The 22,199-nt window shown below is 44.5% G+C and overlaps 1 protein-coding gene across 1 annotated transcript; it reads left to right on the top strand.

The window, feature by feature from the left end:
- Positions 1–5,119: 5,119 nt before the first annotated feature.
- Positions 5,120–18,280, top strand: LOC144889177 (LIM domain-binding protein 2-like). Its single transcript, XM_078769143.1, has 3 exons — positions 5,120–5,355; positions 7,545–7,687; positions 16,025–18,280. Exons 1-3 carry the CDS (start codon positions 5,139–5,141, stop codon positions 16,253–16,255), a joined length of 591 nt encoding a protein of 196 aa, XP_078625269.1. The 5' UTR covers positions 5,120–5,138; the 3' UTR covers positions 16,256–18,280.
- Positions 18,281–22,199: the final 3,919 nt, after the last annotated feature.

Genomic DNA, 22,199 nt, shown 5'->3' with positions numbered 1-22,199 from the left:
ACACTAATTTTTGTCACGTGGTGCCATTTCAACCAATCGGCTTGCAAGAATCTTTTTATGCGGGATATAATACACTCTATTCGTGCTGGACTATTCAACGTGCCTGGTTCAACTTTACAGCCTGGCCTTGCCAGCACAGACATTGGGCAAGGTATGAACAGTCAGTGTTAGCGCTGGTGTTAGTCTTTCGAAATTTTGGCATGTTAATTTCGTTGTTCAAAAAAGCTTCACGTCCGGTCGGCTTCAAGATGTCGGCCTCAAAGAAAAAGAGTCGTCAGTATTCCGTTGAATACATCAAGTATGGATTCATTCCATCTCCGACGAACAAACAGTTACCGATGTGTTTCTGGTGGGATATCATGCTGTCCAATGAAGCAATGAAACCATCTCGACTGAGCGAGCACCTGAGTAAAAACCACAGTGATAAGGCTCGCGCAGAGGTCAGCTATTTCCAATCGCTGAAAGAGAAATTTGAGAAGCGATCCATTGTAACGACGATGTTCAAAGCCAGCCAAAAGCTCGTGGATAAAGGACTGGAAGCGTCGTATAAGCTGTCATTGCTCATCGCCAGATCTGGAAAACCGTATTCAATCGGTGAACAGTTGATCAAACCAGCTGATGGGGAAGTGATAAAAACCATTATGGGCCAGGATCCGAATACAGTTCTCTCGTCGATTGCGCTCAGCAATGATTCCGTGGCCAGGCGGATTGATGAAATGTCATCAGATGTAGAAGATAAGCTGTGTAGTGAGCTGAGAAGCACACACTTTGCCATCCAGCTGGATGAGTCCACTTTGCGTGACAGTGAAGCTCTGTTACTCTGCTACGTTCGCTTCATCCGTGATCAGGAAATGGTGGAAGAAATGTTGTTTGCCCGCTCTCTCCAGACCGATACGAAGGGTTCTTCCATCTTCCAAACGTTGGAGAAGTACTTTACTGATAAGAACATACCGATGGAGAACATTCTCGCTTGCGCGACGGATGGGGCACCAGCGATGGTTAGATGGTTGGTCGCCAGCGTGGTTTTATTGCGCTTCTGAAGAACCAGGTACCGTCCGTGTTCGCCATTCACTGTGTCGTGTACCGCCAGCATCTTGTAGCAAAAGCTCTCAGCACCAGACTTCATACATCACTCCAAACAGTAATCAAAGCAGTGAATAAAATCAAGGTGTCGTCTCTGCATGATCGGCTGTTTCGTCAGCTTTGCCAGGAGAACGATGAGGCATTCAAGCGGCTCCTGTTGCACACCGAAGTTCGATGGTTGTCCAAAGGCGCTTGTTTGACCCGTTTCCTCAACAGTGGTCGAGTTTCTGTCGGAAATCGATACGGAGCTATCGGAGAAAGTGAATGCGATTGAGCATGATGTGGCTTACCTCACGGACATATTCAGTATACTGAATGATGTCAACAAACAACTCCAGGGTGACCATATGACGCTGATTAAAGCAAAGAAAGTGATCGGCGCGTTCGTAATCAAGGCGACTCTGCACAGGGAAACCCTCGGCCACAGAGATATGTACCACTTTCCCCAGTTGGCAAAGGAAACTCTGTTTCTGATGAAGAGCTGCTCGTTTGTTGCAATCACCTTGAGAAGATTCGTGGAGATATGGAGCAGCGTTTCAGAGACATGCTAGAACTGTCGGTGCCAGCATGGGTGATCAACCCATTCAAATGTGACATTCAAGATGTGAAGCGTGAATTACAGGACGAAATTATCAACCTCCACAATGATGATGAGGCGAAGGCAAGATTCTCGCAGTATGAATACGGCAAATTCTGGATCCTTGAGCGGGGCGAATACCCCGCAATGTGTACAGAGGCAGAACTGCTGCTGATGGCGTTCCCCACATCATACCTCGTTGAAAGAGGGTTCAGCGCCGTGATGGTGCTGCTGACCAAGTATCGAAACCGCCTTGACATTACCGAGAGGGGCGATCTGCGTCTCTACCTCACTGAGATGGAGCGGAATGTTCATAATCTCGCAGCGAGTCACCAGGCCCACCCTTCACACTAACGGTATTTGGGCCTGTGATGACAGATTCCCAGTTTGCCTCACCTGGGCCGGTTCTGCTGAAACATCGTAGGTCGTGCAAAATAAAATAAAAAGTAAAGTAAAATAAAGTAAAATATTATTCAGAAAATATTTGGCTTCTGTTATTTTTGCCTCCTATCCACATAAATTCTGGGTGTCCTACCACAAACGATAGGACAAGGGGGGCATTGGGCCGGTCCAAGAGGGCAGAAGAGGGCGGTAGTCAAAAAAAGTTTGAGAACCACTGATTTAAAGTGAGAATTACAAAGTTGTCCCTACCAAGCTTTTCAAACCAATGTATGCTGACATTGTGGCAATCTTCTTCTCCGTGACATTCTGCTGTCATTTGTCGTTTCCTGTATTTGGGTTATTTCCCTGTTTCAGGGACATCACAGAATTTTATGGACAATTCACTTTTTCGGTCATCTTATCTCAATCTTGAAGAGATGAACTTGTAATGATCGTGTTGTCCACGTGTCCATTAACTTTTTGCTCTTTTTGATACTCTTCCCTTGTCACCTGGCTGATTGCTCTGAAACTTGACACATGAATACAAGACAATAGCCTGAACAATCGCTCTGGGTTCAATTTTTTTTATTTTAGATAATGGGGCTCCCAAGGGAGGTGGGGGAGAGGGGCGGTTACCCACTGAAACCTTGGATCCCTAACCGTCCTTTATTTACCAAGTGATTGCTCTGAAACCAGATACAGCCCCTCTACTCTGGTTGACGGATCTCTCAGTCTTAGATTTTTCGATTTTGGATCATGTGGGCTCCCATGGGATCAAGGGGATTACAAGATGGGACACAACTCGATAAATTAATATTCTTCTTAATGCCTCAAATTAACATTAAAGAGCATCATTTTGTTCTGATGTTTTAAATAACTTTTTTTTTTCCTTGTGGCCTACCCCTCTCCTTTACGTTCGGCAGTTGAGGTTCTTTAACTCAATTCTCATTTCAGTTATCAATTGAAAAGATAGAATCGCATTTACTGTCATACTTTTTAATGATTATTCCTGATTTTTCTCGCTTCAACCTGATCGTGTATGCTTCGGTACGTACGAGTTGTACAAACCTTTTTTGGGCTGTGGTCCAGGATAGTTTGCAGTTTTTAGCCCCTTGCCTCATACCTCCTTCCATTAATTATCCCACATCCTTTGCTCTGTTCTCCACACTTTATACCATTTTTTGTGATATTTGAGAATATACATTTTTTTTGGTAATCCTGACCTCATTGGTTTTTGTTGTTGTTGTTTCTTGCATGTGGAAAGGCAAAGTTCAAATGTGTGTCTCAGCATTCTGCACACTTAGACGTGTGCCAAGCGTGCGCTGCAAGTTGTGGCAGTTGCACTGGCATTCCCAGAGGAGCGTGACGCTAAGAATGTTCATGGAGACAGACATGTTTGTTTTTTAGCTCCTTTCCTCTGCCTCCCGTAATTGGATTCCTCACTGATAATCTCAGCCTCGCATGGCTGGAGTTGGCCATGGTTTCTTAACTTGAGGAGGACTGTTTGGGGCATGAGCGCAGGCTCTTGGTTCAAAGCATCGGCTTCCACCGTGACCATGCGTTTTCGAGGCAAATGGGCTGCTTATGCCATTTTTTTCCCCCATCCCTTTTCTGAGTCAAATGTGCAATGGAGCACTGAAATTAACTTGTAATAATATTTCCATTATTCTAGAATTTGTATACAAAAGAATACACCACTATGTGTACATATTCTAAGAAATACAGTTAAAGTCCAAATTGCAATTGGTTTTCTACCTTTGAACTCTCTCATTGTCCTGTTTCGAAGATACTTGTGGTGTGGCATTATTGCAAGCACATGTTGCATTATAGTTTGGAATTGCAATTCCATGCCGTATCCGGACAGGCTGCACTCGCTTGTTTGCGTGTCTGCAATTACTGAAAGGAAAAAAGAAAAAAGAAGCCTCATTGTTTCCAGCGTTGCTCCCTACCGTTGCGTTAATTTAGCTCTAATGATAGTTTTAATTTGCTGTTGCTAATTTTCTGGTGTTTTAATTTGCGACGCTGGCGGAGAGGCGGGGAGAGACCGCACAAAGTGCCGGAGTGTGTTAACGAAAGCGAAGTGAAGTCTAAGCGGCCGGGGCGTCTTGTCGTTACCGACTATGCTGCAGACAGAGCCGCCTTGAATGTGTGTGTCCTATGCAAATTGTCCTGTTTTGTTAACTTGCCCATTTTAATTGAAATCGCTTTACCGCCTCGAATCCGCGTTCAATTAGTGTGCTGAATGCATGCTGTTTTCATTTATTTATTTATTTTGAAGCAAGTGCTCTTATGGATTCTCGTCTGAGTTTATTCCTGCGGAAGCTGTCTGCAACTAAATTTTTCCTTCCCATCACCTTTTCTAGAAAATTGAAGCATTACGACTCTTTCTGCCTTATTTGGCTCATTGCACAATTCTCTCTCTCTCTCCCCCCATATCTCTCTAGGCTTCCTCATTGCCTTTTGTTGACCCTCGTAGGCAATTGCAGATTTAGACTGCAGTCTGCTGTATTTTTGCCATATGTAAATCTGTTGCCCGTGGGTCTGTAAGCACGGCCAGATTTATGGTGTGGGGTTTGCAAGGTGCCCAGCAGCCGGGCCTTGTCGTGTCAGCAGCATTTCACCACCGATGTGTTTAAGTGTGAAAGCCGCAGGCGGAGCAAGCATTATACGTGATGCTGCTTGGCGGAATAGCCATCCCTCATCACTTATGATACGTGCTTTGTTGGAATGCAAGGAGGAAGGGGCTTGGAACTGTATGAATCATATGGAACTTGGAAGGAGCTTTTTTCAAAAAGTTTGAGCTAAAAAAACAAAAAACTTCTATTCCCTCGATTCCATTGGGATCGGAATACTCACCCATCGCTGGGAAAATGTGTGATACTGGCTGAAAACTGCATCTCTGCAAACTTTTGCTGGTGCATGTTCTTTGCATCATGGGTGTATGTGGAATTGTCTTTTTTAATTCCCTTTACTTATGGACACAATGTCAGTAAGTACTTCTGACTTGTCCTTAACGTAACATGATCAAAACATGTAATTGCCTAAGGTTAGGAAAATTGTGGTTTGAGTTTCTCACTGGAGATTAGAAAAATGGCCTATGGGTCTCGGAAAAGGAATAGTCCTTCGGGATGTAGTCATGACAACCTCACTGGACCTTCTACAGTTGTACTGTTGTGCTATCTCCTCGCAGCTATGTGTCATCTTGGAGCCCATGCAGGAGCTCATGTCCCGGCACAAGACTTACAACATCAGCCCCCGTGACTGCCTCAAGACCTGCCTCTTCCAAAAGTGGCAGAGGATGGTTGCGCCACCAGGTAAACCCTGTGGTCCTTGTTATCTTTTATGTATCCATGCTCATTCATTCCTTCATACGATTCACAGTGACTTGGTACCTCTGATGGAGGGCAATTGGAGTGGTTTCCATGGTGACAATGAGTATAATTCACTTTCAACTATGCTAATTTAATTGTCTGTGTCTAATACACACTAGACTAGATTATTGCTTATCCATCTTAAATAAACTGATTTGTGATGAACTAAATTTTTTTACCTCTTTGGTCAATTCTAATTTTGATAAGACTAATGCATAAACTACAATGACACTCTTCGACCTCACAAAGTCGACCGATATGCCTCCGCCCACATTATTACATGTTTATACATATTTCTACCAAGTTTGATTTAAATCCATTTAGCTGGTATCAAGTATCACATTTTTACTTGGCATGACCGCCAAAATCACAAAATCACCTCAATCCTCACCTTTGATGCCATCATCCAATCAGTTCATCTTTGCATCATATATATCATATACATTACCACACATGAAAGCCCACAGAATCTTGTTTCTCACAGTCTGAGTCCTTTAGGTGCTTTTTTGCAAACTCCAAATGGGCTTTCATGTGTTTTTCACTGAGGAGAGGCTTCCGTCTGGCCACTCTGCCATATAAAGCCCAAATCGGTGGAGTGTTGCAGTGTTGGTTGTCCTTCTGGAAGTTTCTCCCATCTCCACACAGGATCTCTGGAGCTCAGCCAGTGACCATCAGGTTCTTGGTCACCTCTATTACCAAGGCCCTTCTCCCCCGATTGCTCAGTTTGGCCGGGCGGCCATCTCTAGGAAGAGTCCTGGTTGTTCCAAACTTCTTCCATTTAAGAATTATGGAGGCCACTGTGCTCTTGGGAACCTTCAATGCAGCAGAGATTTTTTTGTAGGCTTCCCCAGATCTGTGCCTCGACACAATCCTGTCTCTGAGCTCTGCAGGCAGTTCCTTCGACCTCATGGCTTGGTTTTTGCTCTGATATGCATTGTCAGCTGTGAGACCTTATACAGACAGGTGTGTGCCTTTCCAAATCATGTCAAATCAATGGAATTTACCACAAGTGGACTCCAATCAAGGTGTAGAAACATCTCAAAGATGATCAAGAGAAATGAGAGGCACCTGAGCTAAATTTCAAGTGTCATAGCAAAGGGTCTGAATACTTATGTCAATGTGATATTTCAGTTTGTTTTTCTTTTCATAAATTTGCAAAACTTTCTAAAATCCTATTTTCTCTTTGTCATTGTGGGGTATTGAGTGTAGATTGATGAGGGAAAAAATGAATTTAAACGATTTCAGCAGAAGGCTGCAACATAGCAAAATGTGAAAAAAGTGAAGGGGTCTGAATACTTTTATTGCACTGTATATTGATGGCTATGATGCTGCTTCCAATGAGAATGGACTTTCTAATCACGTGTCATTCGATTTCTTTTTAGGTTTGTAAAGTTTCATCTAAGCTTTAGCAGCGCTCCAAGACCTTCCACGTATTTGCTTGTTGTCTTTCTAACCTATATGAATACCTGAACCTCCAATGCCACAAAGTTATTCATGCGTAGTTTACAAAATTATTTTGATTAAATATATATATATATATATATATATATATATATATATATATATATATATATATATATATATATATATATATATAATTTAATGTAGAGTAAACCTAGTTACAAAAACTGTCTGATGCTTCATATCAAATTCGAACCCTTTCACTGTTATGGTCCCAGGAACGACGTGCCGCACTAGCCGCATGGATCCTGGCCAACAGGATGTCTGCAACACTTCATCCTGTCTGTGTTCCGCAAACAGATCTGGAGAGCTAGCTGGGCTGAACATATTGCAATTAAAAGAAGGATAAATGGGCTATGTGCAGCCTGCAGAATGCAATATGTTCTGATTGGCTAATTCTGAGTGCAGTTTGCGGATCAGATGTGAATGGATGCTCTATAGTGTAGTAGGTTACTCTGTGATTGGCTGAGTAGGGAGTGCTGTATAATGTTTTATTTTTTTATTTTTTTATTTTTTTACCCCCCCCCCCCCCCTCCCTTCCCCCTTATTTAATTATTTGCATGCTCATTTTCTGCTGTGCACCTGTTTGAGTGTGTCCTACCAGTGCCATTATGTGCATACATACATGTATATATTTTTTGTTCTCCACTCGTGCCCTGTGTGGAAACCAGCGGAGCCGAGCCGTCCACCAGCGAAGAAACGGCGCAAGCGGAATAATTCTGCCAGCAGTACCTCTAATTCGAGCATTGGACAGAACAACGGGACTACAAAGAAGAAGAGTCCTGCAAGCAGCAACTTCAGCCTTGCTAGTCAGGTACCTGTAAGCTTTGAATTTATTACCTTTTGCAATCTGTGGTCTGTGGTCTGTGGTGTGTTTGCCTGGCAGGCTGCTGTCTTCCTTGTCCGGCCTGTGCAGAAGTGGTTGTCTGTACGTGCTTAAAAGTACTCTGGTGTTGATATTTCTTTTGTTTTGTGAAGGGTGAGCATGGGTGTAGTTTGTGCAACAGATTCCCTCTGAGCTTTAGATTTCCCAATCTAATTTCCACGATGCAATTCGTGCATTTTGATTAGCCACAGGAATTATTCATCTTTCTAAGAGAAAGACAAAGCTGCATTGCTAATGCCATTCGAGTTTCAAAGGCATTGTACTCCCTCTGGTTTGGTATCCCATATTTTTAACGTGCAAGGCTTACAGAGTATTTGAATCGGATCCGCACAGCACAGAGGACCGAACACCACACAGCGCAGAGCACCAAATACCGTACAGTGCAGAGCACCAAACACCATACAGCGCAGAGCACCAAACAACATACAGCACAGAGCACCAAATACTGTACAGATCACCACACAGCACAGAGCACCAGACACAGCACAAAGCACAGAGCACAGAGCACCAGACACCACACAGCACAGAGCACCAGACACCACAGAGCACCAGACACCACACAACACAGATCACCAGACACCACAGAGCACCACAAACCGCATAGCACAGAGCACCAGACACCGCACAGAGCACCAGACACCGCACAGCACAGAGCACCAGACACCGCACACCACAGAGCACCACACACCGCACAGCACAGAGCACCAGACACCGCACCAGACAGAGCACCAGACACCCCACAACACAGATCACCAGACAGAGCACCAGACACCGCACCAGACAGATCACCAGACAGAGCACCAGACACCACATAGCACAGAGCACCAGACACCCCACAACACACATCACCAGACACCGTACAGTGCAGAGCACCAGCCACCGCACAGCACAGAGCACCAGACACCACACAGCACAGAGCACCAGACACCGCACAACACCAGACACCGTACAGTGCAGAGCACCAGCCACCGCACAGCACAGAGCACCAGACACCACACAGCACAGAGCACCAGACACCGCACAACACAGATCACCAGACACCATACGGCGCAGAGCACCAGCCACCACACGGCGCAGAGCACCAGCCACCACACGGCGCAGAGCACCAGCCACCACACGGCGCAGAGCACCAGCCACCACACGGCGCAGAGCACCAGCCACCACACGGCGCAGAGCACCAGCCACCACACGGCACAGAGCACCAGACACCGCACAGCACAGATCACCACACATCGTACGGTGCAGAGCACCAGCCACCACAGAGCACCAGACACCGCACAGCACAGAGCACCAGACACCACACAGCACCAGACACCGCAGCGCACTGAACAGTGCACACCACATCAAATTCCATTTCACATATCACAACATATCACATGTACCATGAATCCCCGACCACACTGTAGCATGTACCACATACCGCACCGCGTACTGCAAGACACACACACACACACACACACACACACACACACACACACACACACACACACACACACACACACACACACACACACACACACACACACACACACTTATAGTAAATACTGAGGGAGCTACATTAAATGCATTGATTGGGCGCCTAGGAAGCATACTTGCTGTGCTTGCTTAAACTCGGTCGCCACCTCCTGGTTTAAAAGACGCATTGCAGCATCTCAAAAGTGATTGTTGTCCATCAACTGCCGCGTTATTAATTTTGGGTTTCAACGTGGGGAGGGGAGTGGTGGGGGTTTAGCCCTTTAGGTGCATGTGGGATGATCTGCAGAGGGAGTGATGTCATTCTAAGAAGGTGGTTTATAATGTTGCCACCAAGCCCATGAAGTCTGGTCTGGCCAGCAAGGTGCCAGGCAGGTGGCAGCACCGCTTGTCTGAGCACGCCAAGTCGTACGGCGTCTGTTGGAACAGGTGGCGCACATGTTCTGGCACTTCGCGTGCGCCTCGACTAATTACTTAATTAGGTGAACAAATATTGAAATAATCACGGTGTACTTCATTAAGCGGTTTGTAATAGTAATTAACGTGATTGAGATTTTCACCCTCCCCCTCTTCTTCAGCCCCTCTCCCACCCACTCCACCCTTTCTCCACCCCTACTCTCTCACCCATGCTGATGAGGAACGAGGGAATTAACATGCAGTAATTAGTGTGAATTAATATTCAGCGGTGAAAGTTTGTGACTGAAAGGGGATTTGTAGCAGAGCCAAATGGCAACAGCTGAGAGCACGCGCACACGTAAGCACCTGCGCACGTTGTTGCTTTTGCATGTGTTTCTCGTCTATATTATCACTTATTCTTTCTTTTTCTAATCCCAATCTTCAGACCTATGCCAATCGTATGGTATACGCTACATATATTTCTGTCGCAGGCCATTGCTTTACGCAATTTGAATCAAGGTTGGTTCGAACACAGCCCCAGAAAATGCTTAAACCAAACTTTGCGTAAAAAGTGAATCGGGTGAAACCTCTTTTATTGTTGCCCCTTTCTCCCCGCTCCACAAAATATCCAAGCTCGAGCAATGTCTAGCCTCATCCATTATTTTTCCTCCAAAGCTCAGTCTCAGCAAAATATGTCACTGAAATATTTGTAACAGGTGGACAAACGAAATTGTAGCAAAAGTAACTAAACATAGATTCTATTGATATTAAATATAAAAAAAAGTCTTGGTGTGCATCCATTACTTATTATGGTGTTTCCCCATATCCATTTCCGATCTTGATCGTGGCTGAGACCTTTATTCTGACATCTGCCCTGTTTTTACAAGTTGTAGATTCCTTGTGCAGTGCATCCTCAATTTAAGACTTCCTTCTGTCATAATCAAGCCTATGATTGTTTTTTGACCTGCTGTCACAATATGGACCTACTGGCACAATATAGACCTACTGTCACAATATGGACCTGCTGTCACAATATGGACCTGCTGTCACAATATGGACCTGCTGTCACAATATGGACCTGCTGTCACAATATGGACCTGCTGTCACAATGTGGACCTGCTGTCACAATGTGGACCTGCTGTCACAATGTGGACCTGCTGTCACAATGTGGACCTGCTGTCACAATGTGGACCTGCTGTCACAATGTGGACCTGCTGTCACAATGTGGACCTGCTGTCACAATGTGGACCTGCTGTCACAATGTGGACCTGCTGTCACAATATGGACCTGCTGTCACAATGTGGACCTGCTGTCACAATGTGGACCTGCTGTCACAATGTGGACCTGCTGTCACAATGTGGACCTGCTGTCACAATGTGGACCTGCAGTCACAATGTGGACCTGCAGTCACAATGTGGACCTGCTGTCACAATGTGGACCTGCTGTCACAATGTGGACCTGCTGTCACAATGTGGACCTGCTGTCACAATGTGGACCTGCTGTCACAATGTGGACCTGCTGTCACAATGTGGACCTGCTGTCACAATGTGGACCTGCTGTCACAATGTGGACCTGCTGTCACAATGTGGACCTGCTGTCACAATGTGGACCTGCTGTCACAATGTGGACCTGTTGTCACAATGTGGACCTGTTGTCACAATGTGGACCTGCTGTCACAATATGGACCTGCTGTCACGACCTTTCAGGTTTTCTGGTGTCGGTCCATGACCACACTAAGGTTTGCGCATTTGCTCTTTTGTGGCATTCCATGGACTGCAACTGCTTCAGGAACTAGAACGGCACTCACGAGATCGCATACCTCCTCCTGGCTGAGCAGTTTATGTTCTTAATCCTACTGCTAGGCTGGATCTGGATCCAAACCGTAATCAAAATCTAATCGGCTTGCTCTTGTCACCTACCCAACCCATCCACCAATTTTGTCACAACTCATCCATAACTTTGAGATATCCTGCTATATATAATTTTTGGCCCCATCTCCCAATGGTGAATAATCACTTTACAAATTCTACTATCTGGATCCAGATTCTACACACACAACCTGTCCACCAAGTTTCGTCCAAATCCATCCATAAGTTTTTGAGATATCCTGCTATATGTTGGTTTTAGACCTATCTCTCAATGGTGAAGAATCACTTAAAAAATTAAATAATTCTCGTATCCGAATCCATATTCAGATCTTCACCAAAATCTAATTGATGCCTTCGTGTCACACACACAACCGGTCCTCCAAGTTTCGTCTGAATCCAACCATAACTTTTTGCGATATTCTGCTCACATACAGACCCTGGTGTTGGGTTAGCGGCTAGGGTGCCAGCTTCGGATCCCAGGATCCTGGGTTCGAATCCCGGTCGATCGCTGAATTAACGCCAGGGGGGTTGACTCACCCTGTCATCCTTCCGAGGTCGGCTAATTGAGTACCAGTTCACTGGTAATTCCCTGCTTGTCGTAAAAGGCGACAAAAAGGGCTGGTGGCAGGAAGGGCATCCGGCCGTAAAACATTGCTTCAAAAAGGGGACCAAAAAACAACAACAACCACGGTCCCCGAAAAAGGCCAACCCCTGCTTTGCGGGGAAAAATGGCCTCTAAATGTGGTTATTTTTTATTTTATATACAGACAGACGGGTGAAAACATAACCTCCGTCCACCTTCTGTAACGGATGTAACTCCACCGTTGCTTGTCTGACATCCCAATATCTTTGAGTGGAGCTCCATCTAACATCTCTCCAAACCTTTTGCACCTTTAATGCGGAAGGATTTGCTGCTGTCAGAGTTTTGGTTTCTGGGTAAACAAACAGGAAAAGTGCAAACGTTGTTATCATCAACAATGGACTGGTGAGTACGTATCCAGGAATGAGCAGAGGCGAAGCCTGGATGGGCCGGAAAGTTAGGATTGATGTGCGCGTCGAAAGAAAACAAATTTGGATGCAAAGAGCGGCACCAGGATCGTTTCAAAAGCCAGTTCAAATGCCTATCGTGCACAGGTAGATATTGCACAGACAAATGGTAACAGATGGAGCTTTGAAGTGAATTGAGGCAAAAATTTCCTCCAACGTTTTTGCTCCACAGGTTGTATACATCCTGTGCGGAGTTTATTTTTAATTAAAATTAGTTGCAAAGGATATTTAATTAAGTCAGTTCCTTGTGGGTATTTTTGGCGTTTTTATAAGACACCATTTTGTTAATAATTCGTTCCATCTAGAAGAGTTACCACCGACGTTATTAAAAAAATAAATGACTACTTAACCATGCACAGCCCTCTCTGTCTTTGAGAATCTGCTTCTGCTTAAACTTGTCTGGGTGTGTGCTGCTTTTTCAACACACCTGACTTCACACAACTAATGAAATACGGGGATTTATATGCAGTATATTCCATATGCATTGGTGGAGAGGAGTGACGAGTGAATTCTGAGGGGGAAAAATAGAACACAATATTAAAGGGAAAAGGGAACCGCCCACCCCTCCCCCCATCCCTCTCCCCCAATCCCTCCTTCCAAATTTCCAGTTTTCTCTTCTGATAGTTTCCATCTTTCTTGCCCACCCCACGCATCTTCTCCTGCCCACCATTCCTCCCCATACCCATTTTTTGTCCGCCTCCATCTATCTTGGCCTTCGGCTCTGCTGTTGGTGTTTCCCCTTCTCTCTGCTGTTCCTTTTGTCCTGTTGTGTCCCAATCTGTTCAGTGTACGCGTACTAGCTCTGTACGAGCCACGCTAATGTACAGTATTCCAAAAAAAAGGGAGGGGAGTGGAAAAATGTATCTGTCTCTGTTGTGCGCTCCACCTCAAATAGCATCGCTGCACGCTTTTCTCAAGTTGGTATTTACCTGCAAATCCCTTGTACCCAACTCAACCCCCTCTGTGTACATCTTAAATTCCATTAAACATTGCGGAGAATTTGTCCTTCTCACTTAAGAAGGTAGATAACGTTCTGGCCTATCTCAACTCTAGTTTGGCAATGGGCCCACATGGAATCATCCATGACCCATGTTCTCATGTCTTGCTCAACTTCTCTCTCTCTCTCTCTCTCTCTCTCTCTCTCTCTCTCTCTCTCTCTCTCTCTCTCTCTCTCTCTCTCTCTCTCTGTCTCTCTGTCTCTCTGTCTCTCTGTGTCTCTGTGTCTCTTTCTCTCTCTCGTCTATCCTCCCCTGGCTGCCTTCCCCCTCTTCCAGAAAGTTGGTCAACAACACTCACACCCATCCACAAGAATGATTTCTAAGCGGTTCCTTACAAGACCAGTCATTTTTCCCAATTTAAAAGTAGTCATGGAATTCATCATTGTTACTGACCTCATCTTTCCTCTTTTAAAAAAGTCTGATCACTGACTATCAGTTTTGATTCCAGCCGAGTCACTAACTTCTGCACATGCTACTCTCTCAGCTATGGTTTGTGGCCCTACGTCTCAAACAGGAAGCCAAGACCATCTCCTTGGACACATCTCCCAGTGGAGTATGGAGTGCCCCAATACAGTTTTGGTCCCAGTCGTGTCCTCATTTACATTAACACCCACTCCAATGCTCTGGAGAACACACTTCTTTTTTACAGATGATGCCACATTGCAGCATGCAACACCCTGTCCCACTGATGAGACAGACATTATCAGCTTTATCACACTATGAATTGATTTGATGCTGGACTGATAAATGGAACAAGTCTTTCATCCTAGCATATGTTAGTCTCACCCTGATGCCCACCTATCAGCCTGGTGTTGGCTTAACGGTTAGGGTGCTGTCTTGGGATCCCAGGATCCTGAGTTTGAATCCCGGTAGATCGTTGAATTAACGCCAGGGGGGTTGACTCAGCCCGGCATCCTTCTGAGGTTGGCACATTGAGTACCAGATAATTGGGGCACTGTATCAGTGGCACAAATGCGCTTCCCCAAAAATGGTGCAACCAGCAGCCACAGGCTGCATACGAAAACAACAACAACAACAACAACACCCCACCTATCTATGGTGAGACACTGGAAGCGGTATAGTCTCTAACTTTTGACTTCTTACCATCAACTGTGGCATCTCCTGGGTCGCCCACATAGCAAAGCTGGCTTCCAAAGCCAGCTGCAGACTGGGAATCCTTGAATAATCAAAACTACTCTCAGCCTACAAGATCTTTGTAGCTCAATTGTGTACTGCTATGCCTTGTGGCCTGGGGCACCAGAATCTGGAATTTTAAGCTCTCGGCGTTATTGGCATTTCTTGTGATGAGGGCAAAGCACGAGGCCCGTTACTCTCACATTGTAGACAGGTCGGTGACGTTCTTCTTTTTTTTCTTCTTCTTCTGCTGCCTCCCCTCAATTCCAGCTCCATCTGAGTTCTCCCCCCTTTGACTTTCCGCAGCTCTTCCAAGGCCCATGTGTTCTTCCAGTGTCCACCCTGATTAAACTCCCAAAATCTAGGATGACTGCTCCTTTGTTCCTCTTTTTTCCTGTTTGGGGAACTGCCTTTCGGAGATAGCGCAGTGTAAATTAACTATCAGTGAACATGTTGTCGACCCCGCCCACCCCCCCCCCCCCCCCCCATTCCGTATCCATAATCTCTTCTACTTCTCATTACTCTCTCTCTCTCTCTCTCTCTCTCTCTCTCTCTGTCTCTCTCTCTCTCTCTCTCTCTCTCTCTGTCTCTCTCTCTCTCTCTCTGTCTCTCTCTCTCTCTCTCTCTCTCTCTCTCTGGTCTCCGTCTCCGTCATATATATATATATATATATATATATATATATATATATATATATATATATATATATATATATATATATATATATATATATCTCTACCTCCCTCTCCACGTATGCTCATTCATTCCCTTCCATTTTATCCAATAATGACCCCATGGCCTCCACTGTCACTACATTACCTTTGTCCTTTGTCACTTTAACACAAGTCTTGATTTTGCATATATAAATTTTTTGTCCCTTCCCAACTTTTGCGGTGCCATTCCCAATAGGTGTGCCAACATACAACCCAATAACTGCGCTTGTTTTACCAGAACTTAAGGGAAAATAATTCGTTTATAAAACAATTCTGATGGTAAATAAGTCAATAAAATAGGGTATAATATTCAAAGAGCGAAATGGTTTTGTGGATCAATTACAAATGGAATCCCCATTGAAAAGAGAAACCCTCTAGGGGGAGAGCCTCAGTACAAAGTGTGTTGTTGAAAATGCTGGAGATACCGACCTTCAGATGTGTGTAAACCACTGATCTGTTACATGTTGCATGTTCCAAATTATTGTTGCATTGTGTTGTGTGTGTGGTGTGTGGTGTGTGTTTTGATGGGGTTTCGCATTTGTGCAAAATGAGTGGGGGATGGAAAGTTTTGCCTGAGCAGTGCGTGACAGGCCTCTGTTTTGGGGGCTGGCGTGGGGGGGGCGTGCTGGCCGGCAGGATGTGATGGTCGTTGGCGAGCCGACACTCATGGGTGGAGAGTTTGGTGATGAGGATGAGCGGCTGATCACACGGCTCGAGAACACTCAATACGACGCCGCCAACGGGCTCGACGACGACGACGACTTTGGCCACTCGCCAGCGCTGGCCAATAGTAGTCCTTGGAGTGGAAAACCCCCAACGATGCCCGACATAAAGACTGAGAATCCTACATCACAGGCGTCGCAGTAACCTAAGGCTCGGTGGCAGCCAAGTTGTATATTTGCCCGACCAGGCGTCCTGTGCCCAGATTGTTGTTGGGCCATGGAGACGGTAGATCCCGGAGCAATGTCTGTCTCACCGTTCGAACTGTGGAAATCCGGGCTATCTTCCCTGCCTTGGCTTTGCTGAAATGGGAGCTGTTTGTGGATGCCTGCCAAAACATTTTGTACATTTAGGTTGGTGGAGCGGGAATGGTGGTACGTCACCACTGGGAGGCGCCAACGATCTGCGTATCGGCTTCACCATCGAACACTCGAGCACCGTGATAGCGGTGAACAAACGCAATGTGCGGGATGTTTAACGAAAGAAAGGGACGCCTAGGTCTTTTTGCGAAGAGACGCGTTCCATATGATGCAAGCTACGGTGCCGCTTGGGTACTCGTGGCCTAGTGGTTTTGCAGTCTGTGCCAGATTTGTCTAATGGTACGTCTTCGACCGAATAGTTTTTAAATGTGAACCATGAGAAGAGAACGAGCCTTTGGTTAAGCCAGCAGAGCTGGGGTTAATTTTACCTACCCACTTTCATCCGACTTGCATTCCTTCCTTCCTCCATCCCAACCCTGAAGGTGACGTTTTAATCTCGATTTGCGCAAACGACATGTTGTAGTCACCAAAACGGTCACCGCAGGACTTCGAACGACGTAGGTCCAAGGAAGTGTAGGTGAACAAACAAGTCGTCGATGAGTTTGCCTCATTTGTTGGCACTTTGGTAGTGACGGTAGAGCCCACGTTCTGGGGAGGGAAGGGGTTGGGTTGAGTCGGGGTTCCAGGGAATGCATGCTCGGACTCATGACTGAACCCCGAAGAGACGGCCACCGATAAAGTACTGCGGTTCTGCTTTAAACCATTTTTCAAGCCAATTTCCCCTACCTCTACCAAAAGTACTCAAATGGGGGGGGGGGGGGGGGGGGGGAGCGAAAGGGTTGGGTGGTAGGGTCTGTCTGCACAAAGCAATTTTATTTATACTAACAAATCGTCGATAAAATTGTATCAATATAACCCTTTTTATTTTGGATTTTTAAATGTAGTCGTGCCGTTGAGTATTTTGTAGTAGTTGATGATGTGCTTCCTTTTTGAGTAGGTATTCATCTGTACTCATAAGCTTTAAGAACACGCAAATGTAAACAAGTTTTGATAAGACTGATATGTAAATGTTTATCGTCTCTCTTGAACAACATGTTTGAATGTCCTTGTGATCTTAACTATTTCCTTCAAAAGTTATCCACGAACGGATAAGCGTAGCTTTATTAACTTGTACGTTCCTCAGTTAAACTGATGAGAATTTCGAAATCTTAAACTGATGGAATTTTTTTTTTTCCACCGAGTATACAGTGTGGTAAAGCTGATCCAGTGTAAATCTACCTGTCACTGCACACACATACCTCTGCAAAGGCCTCGTGAGCTGTTTAAGTGATTGTACAGTTTGTCAATCTTTCAAAGGGACGTGAGCTGAGAATACCAGGTTGATATTATTTTCTTCCCCAGGTAAGATCTGAGGATGTTTCTGTACATTTATGACTGTTGTGCTAAAAATGAACACCCAAAAACTCTCAAAGGATCGTCAAACTTATCTCGTGTCTTTATTTTTTGAAATCGTGTCCCCACCCCCCCCCCCCCTTCCTCCCCCACCCGCCCCCCCCTTCCTCCCCCACCCCCTCCCCCCACCACTGTCTGCATTCACAAGACTGGAAATTTTGAAAGATGCTTTGCGTGTATAGGTTTTGGAGTTTTCGTTTTTGATCCTTCTCTTTTGCGGGGAAACATGACCAAATGTTTGTCTGAACTTCTATAAAATGAATCTACATATCTGAAATGTGTGAATTAAATAATGGCAGCCTGACTGCCGTTATTTTTTTTATTTTTTTTTGAAGAAACCTCAGAATTGTAAGTTTGCAATGTGAACACTTCTTTTTTTTTTTTTTGTCCCTAAAGTTGTGTTCATTAGGTTAAGGAAAAAGAAATGTCAGTCATTCCAATAAAGTTTTGATGAGTCACAGCTTTTGTTTGATTTTGATTTTTCTCCATCCAGTTGCTGGTGGGGCTGGTAGGATAGCCCACAGGTATGTACACTCACCTCTGAGCTGTCAGCCTAGCTATAAACTGTCATGCTGGTGTTTTTTGGTGCGATATATGTGGATCTGTTACTCTGTGGGAACATAGACGAGGCTTGATTCCAAGTTTGCAGCTTTTATGTCTATTTTTGGAGCATCCAAACCACAATTTCAAGCCTTGGCACACCTTCCTTAACACACCTGATCTCCTCACCACATACATGGCTTTCATCCGCAGCTCAATGGAATACTGTTCCCCCCTCTGGGCTGATGCTCCTGCCTCACACCTAGCTTGGCTTCACGCTGTTGAGGCCAAAGCTTTCAGAATCATTGGAATCTCCTGCAATGAAGTTAACTCCGAGGGCCTTTCACTCACTCACACCGCAGGCAGGTTGGTGGTCTTTCTGTCTTCCACCGACTCCTCTCCGGCCTTGCTCCCCTCCCCCAGCTCTCTCTGTGCTCTGTCCCCCAAATACTCGTACAGGTCACACAAGATCTGCCAGCAACCCTCTTATGGTGAAATTGCCAAAATCAAGACTCTCTGCTCACCTTCACTCCTTCATTCCTCTTTACTCCCGCCTCTGGAACAAACTCCCTCACTCCCCCACTCCCTTCAGTCCCACTCTTCCCTCCAGGTCTGTAAAACAGCTGTTCACCACCATCTCTTATCTTCCCCCATCCAAAACCTTGATCTTTTCTACCCCCGTTAATTCACCCCAGATCCACTTTTTTTTTTTTGGAAATACCGACTTCTTTCCTGGAAGTTCTAGCAGTGTCCATGTGTTTTATACCTCTTCCCCCCCCCCCCCCCCCCGCCTTCGCATGCCTCCTCCTCCCACAGATCTCCCGATGTCCCTGTTCTCTGCTGTTGTACTTGTGTGCTTCCATCTCTCCCCATCGTCTCCCGCTCCCTTTATTGTATGTTTTGTTTGTCCGATTGTTTTTTTTGTGATTGATGTTAGCTCTTACACAAGCCTCGATCTTTTATACAAAAAAAAATCCTTACAGCTTCTACAAACTTGAATTGTTTTTCCACTCATCCTGCTTTCTCCATTTAACTTTAGCTGAACTCGTAATTACATACCTTGGGTTTGAAGCTAGACCCAGCTATAAACGGTTACTCTGGTGTTTTACATGCAGGTGAGGCATAAATGTGAGTGCTGCTCTTCAGAAGGACGTTAAGCTGGAGGACCCATTGATGGATGTTAAAGATCCCACTGTGTCCTTCGTGAAGATTAGGCGAGTTATTGCCGATACTCTGAACAAACTAGAACAGCACTCGATGGAGTGCATGCCTCTGCCAGGCTGAACAGTTTACATTTTGTAGTCCACTGATAGGCCTGATCTGTATCCGGACCTGAACCAAAATCTAATTGGATTTGTATTCAGTTCTTGCTTTCTACCCAACTCGTCCACCTAGTTTTTTTCATAACCCATCCACAACTTTTTGAGATATTGTGCTATGTATCGTTTTTGGCTCCATCTCTCAATGGTGAAGAATTACTTGTAGAATTCTCGAATCTGGATTTTCACCAAAATCTAATAAATTTGTCCTTGTCACCCACAACCTGCCCATCAAGTTTCATCCAAATCCATATTTTGGGCTCGGGGCAATAATTGTGGATGGGTTTTGGGTTATTTTGGGCAATAATTGGGGCACAAGTAATTGTGGTAGTGAGCAATATTTTTGCGACAAACAGCAGTAGTCTGTTTGCATTCCACGTTCTGTGCCATTTTAACAGAATGTTTGCTTGTTGTTAAATGATTTCCATTTAATATTTGATTAGTAGTTTTAGCTCTGTAAATCTTTCACCTAGTAGTTGTAAAAGTAGCATATCTTAATTTTAAGTGAATGCATATCAAGTTTCAGTCCTTTTAGGTTGTAGAAAAGTTGATAAAAGCACAATTTTTGCATCAGAAAAATGTTAATTTACCTTTTTAGAAAGTTTTCTTCGCCAGTTTTTTTGGAAAGATTGGTAGAGAAACAGAACCAAAACTAGAGCAATGCGACTGTGTTGCCATATGCCTCCGCATAGTCCCACAACAGGTAGATGCCCTCGTTTACTGTCCTAAAAATAAAGTTTTGATTTTAATCCCTTCTGCTGTTTTCAAGTATCACATTTTCACCAGCCATGATAGGTTTCAAATTGATCAGTGAAGCGGTTTCAGAGAAGGGATTTTTTTTTTTTAATTATCGGCTTTCGAGCTAATATGGCTGCCACATCATGTGACATATGACCTTAAAAATGGACACCCTGCATGTGTATGTGTATGGGTATAGGATCACGTTTGTGGAGTTTTGTATTGATTGGATAAGGTTAGTTTTTCTTTCCAAGATGGCTGCCAAACCACGTGACCTACAATGTCATCATTTCAAACTATATGCAGCAATGGTGCTAGTTGAAAAATTTGCATCGATAGGGTAAGTGGTTTCAGAGATATAATTATTTAATATTTTCCTTCAATCCAATATGGCTGCCACACCATGTGACCAATGATGTTTTCTTGATAATCTTTTAATCGCCATGCCTAGTCGATGACAAACGTAAAGTTTCGAGTCAATCGATTTGGTGGTTTTGGAGAAAATGCTTTTTTAAGGTTTTATGTTAAATCCAATAGGGCTGTCAAACCATGTCACCTATGATGTCATAAATTTAATATTTCAATACAAATGGGTCATAGATCATGTGCATGCAATTTCAGATTTTTAGGATAAGGAATTCGATTAAAACATTTTTGACTGTTATACCACTTCACCTATGATGTCATCATTATTATGCTTTTGTTCCCTATTGGAAGTACTTGACAATGTGCCAAGTTTGAAAAAATTTCCATTCAGTGGTTTCCGAGAAGTAAATTTTTAATTATTTGCGTTTTAATTATTTAATTAAAATTAATGTACTACCACGTGACCTATGACGTCACACATCATAAAAACAATCTGCATGGGTGTCACTCCTACCTTGAAAGTTTTGTCTCAATTGGACATGTGGTTGCTGAGAAAAACCAGGTTTAGCCCGGATGAACAGACGGACAACCTGAAAACAATTCCTCCTGCCACCTTCCGGGGCGGAGGCATAAAAAGTAGAATTACCTGTTTTTGAAGGTGTTCATCCACATGGGGAAATATGACCTTGTGTTGAACAAAAGGTGAAAAGCAAGACCGTTTGGAGGATGATGGTCGATCATCTAACTTTGGGTTAAAAATATATACTCAATAGTTTTACTCGACTATGCCATCTTCTTCGATGACGATGCTCCCTCACATGCAACCTGTAGTGTCTGTGACCTGTTTGTTTAGCGTGCCTCACCCATCACATTCACCAGGTTTAAGTCCATGTGCCTTCCGCTTCGTCTCTGTAATGAAAAAGGAATGCTGAGAGAATTTTCATCCCCTGGACGTGTAAACACGAACACATGTTGATGCAAATAAAGGTTAATGGAATTTCATGTCGGTGGCGTGAATACTTTTGGCATGACTCATACATTGATAGGTGACAACTCATGGTCAGGTGACACTCAGTGAGTGTCACATAGGTGACACTCACTCACCCATGACAACTCATGGCTTGTGTGACAATTCTTGCATTGCCTGGGGTGTGTAAGTTTATTGTAGAGCACTCACCAAGTGCCTAAAGCACTCAACTCGAGCAAGCACTCCAAAACTGTTGACAAGGAGTGGCTGGCTGAGCAAGTACTAACTGAATCAAATAACTGACCAAATACAGCACTGGAATATCAGAAGTATGCCAAAAAGACAGATTGAGCCATCAGGAGGAACATGGATAGGATTTGGGTTTTGAATGCTTCTCCTCTACCCTCAAACCCATACAGAGCCAGTCAGGTGAACCCTACAAAAACTAT

Source organism: Myxine glutinosa, unplaced genomic scaffold (assembly GCF_964187855.1).
Source record: "Myxine glutinosa unplaced genomic scaffold, kmMyxGlut1.1 SCAFFOLD_1433, whole genome shotgun sequence".
In the NCBI taxonomy this organism is placed as follows: domain Eukaryota; kingdom Metazoa; phylum Chordata; class Myxini; order Myxiniformes; family Myxinidae; genus Myxine; species Myxine glutinosa.
Note: the sequence above shows the minus strand (reverse complement) of the source record. Positions and strands in the feature narration are given on the sequence as shown.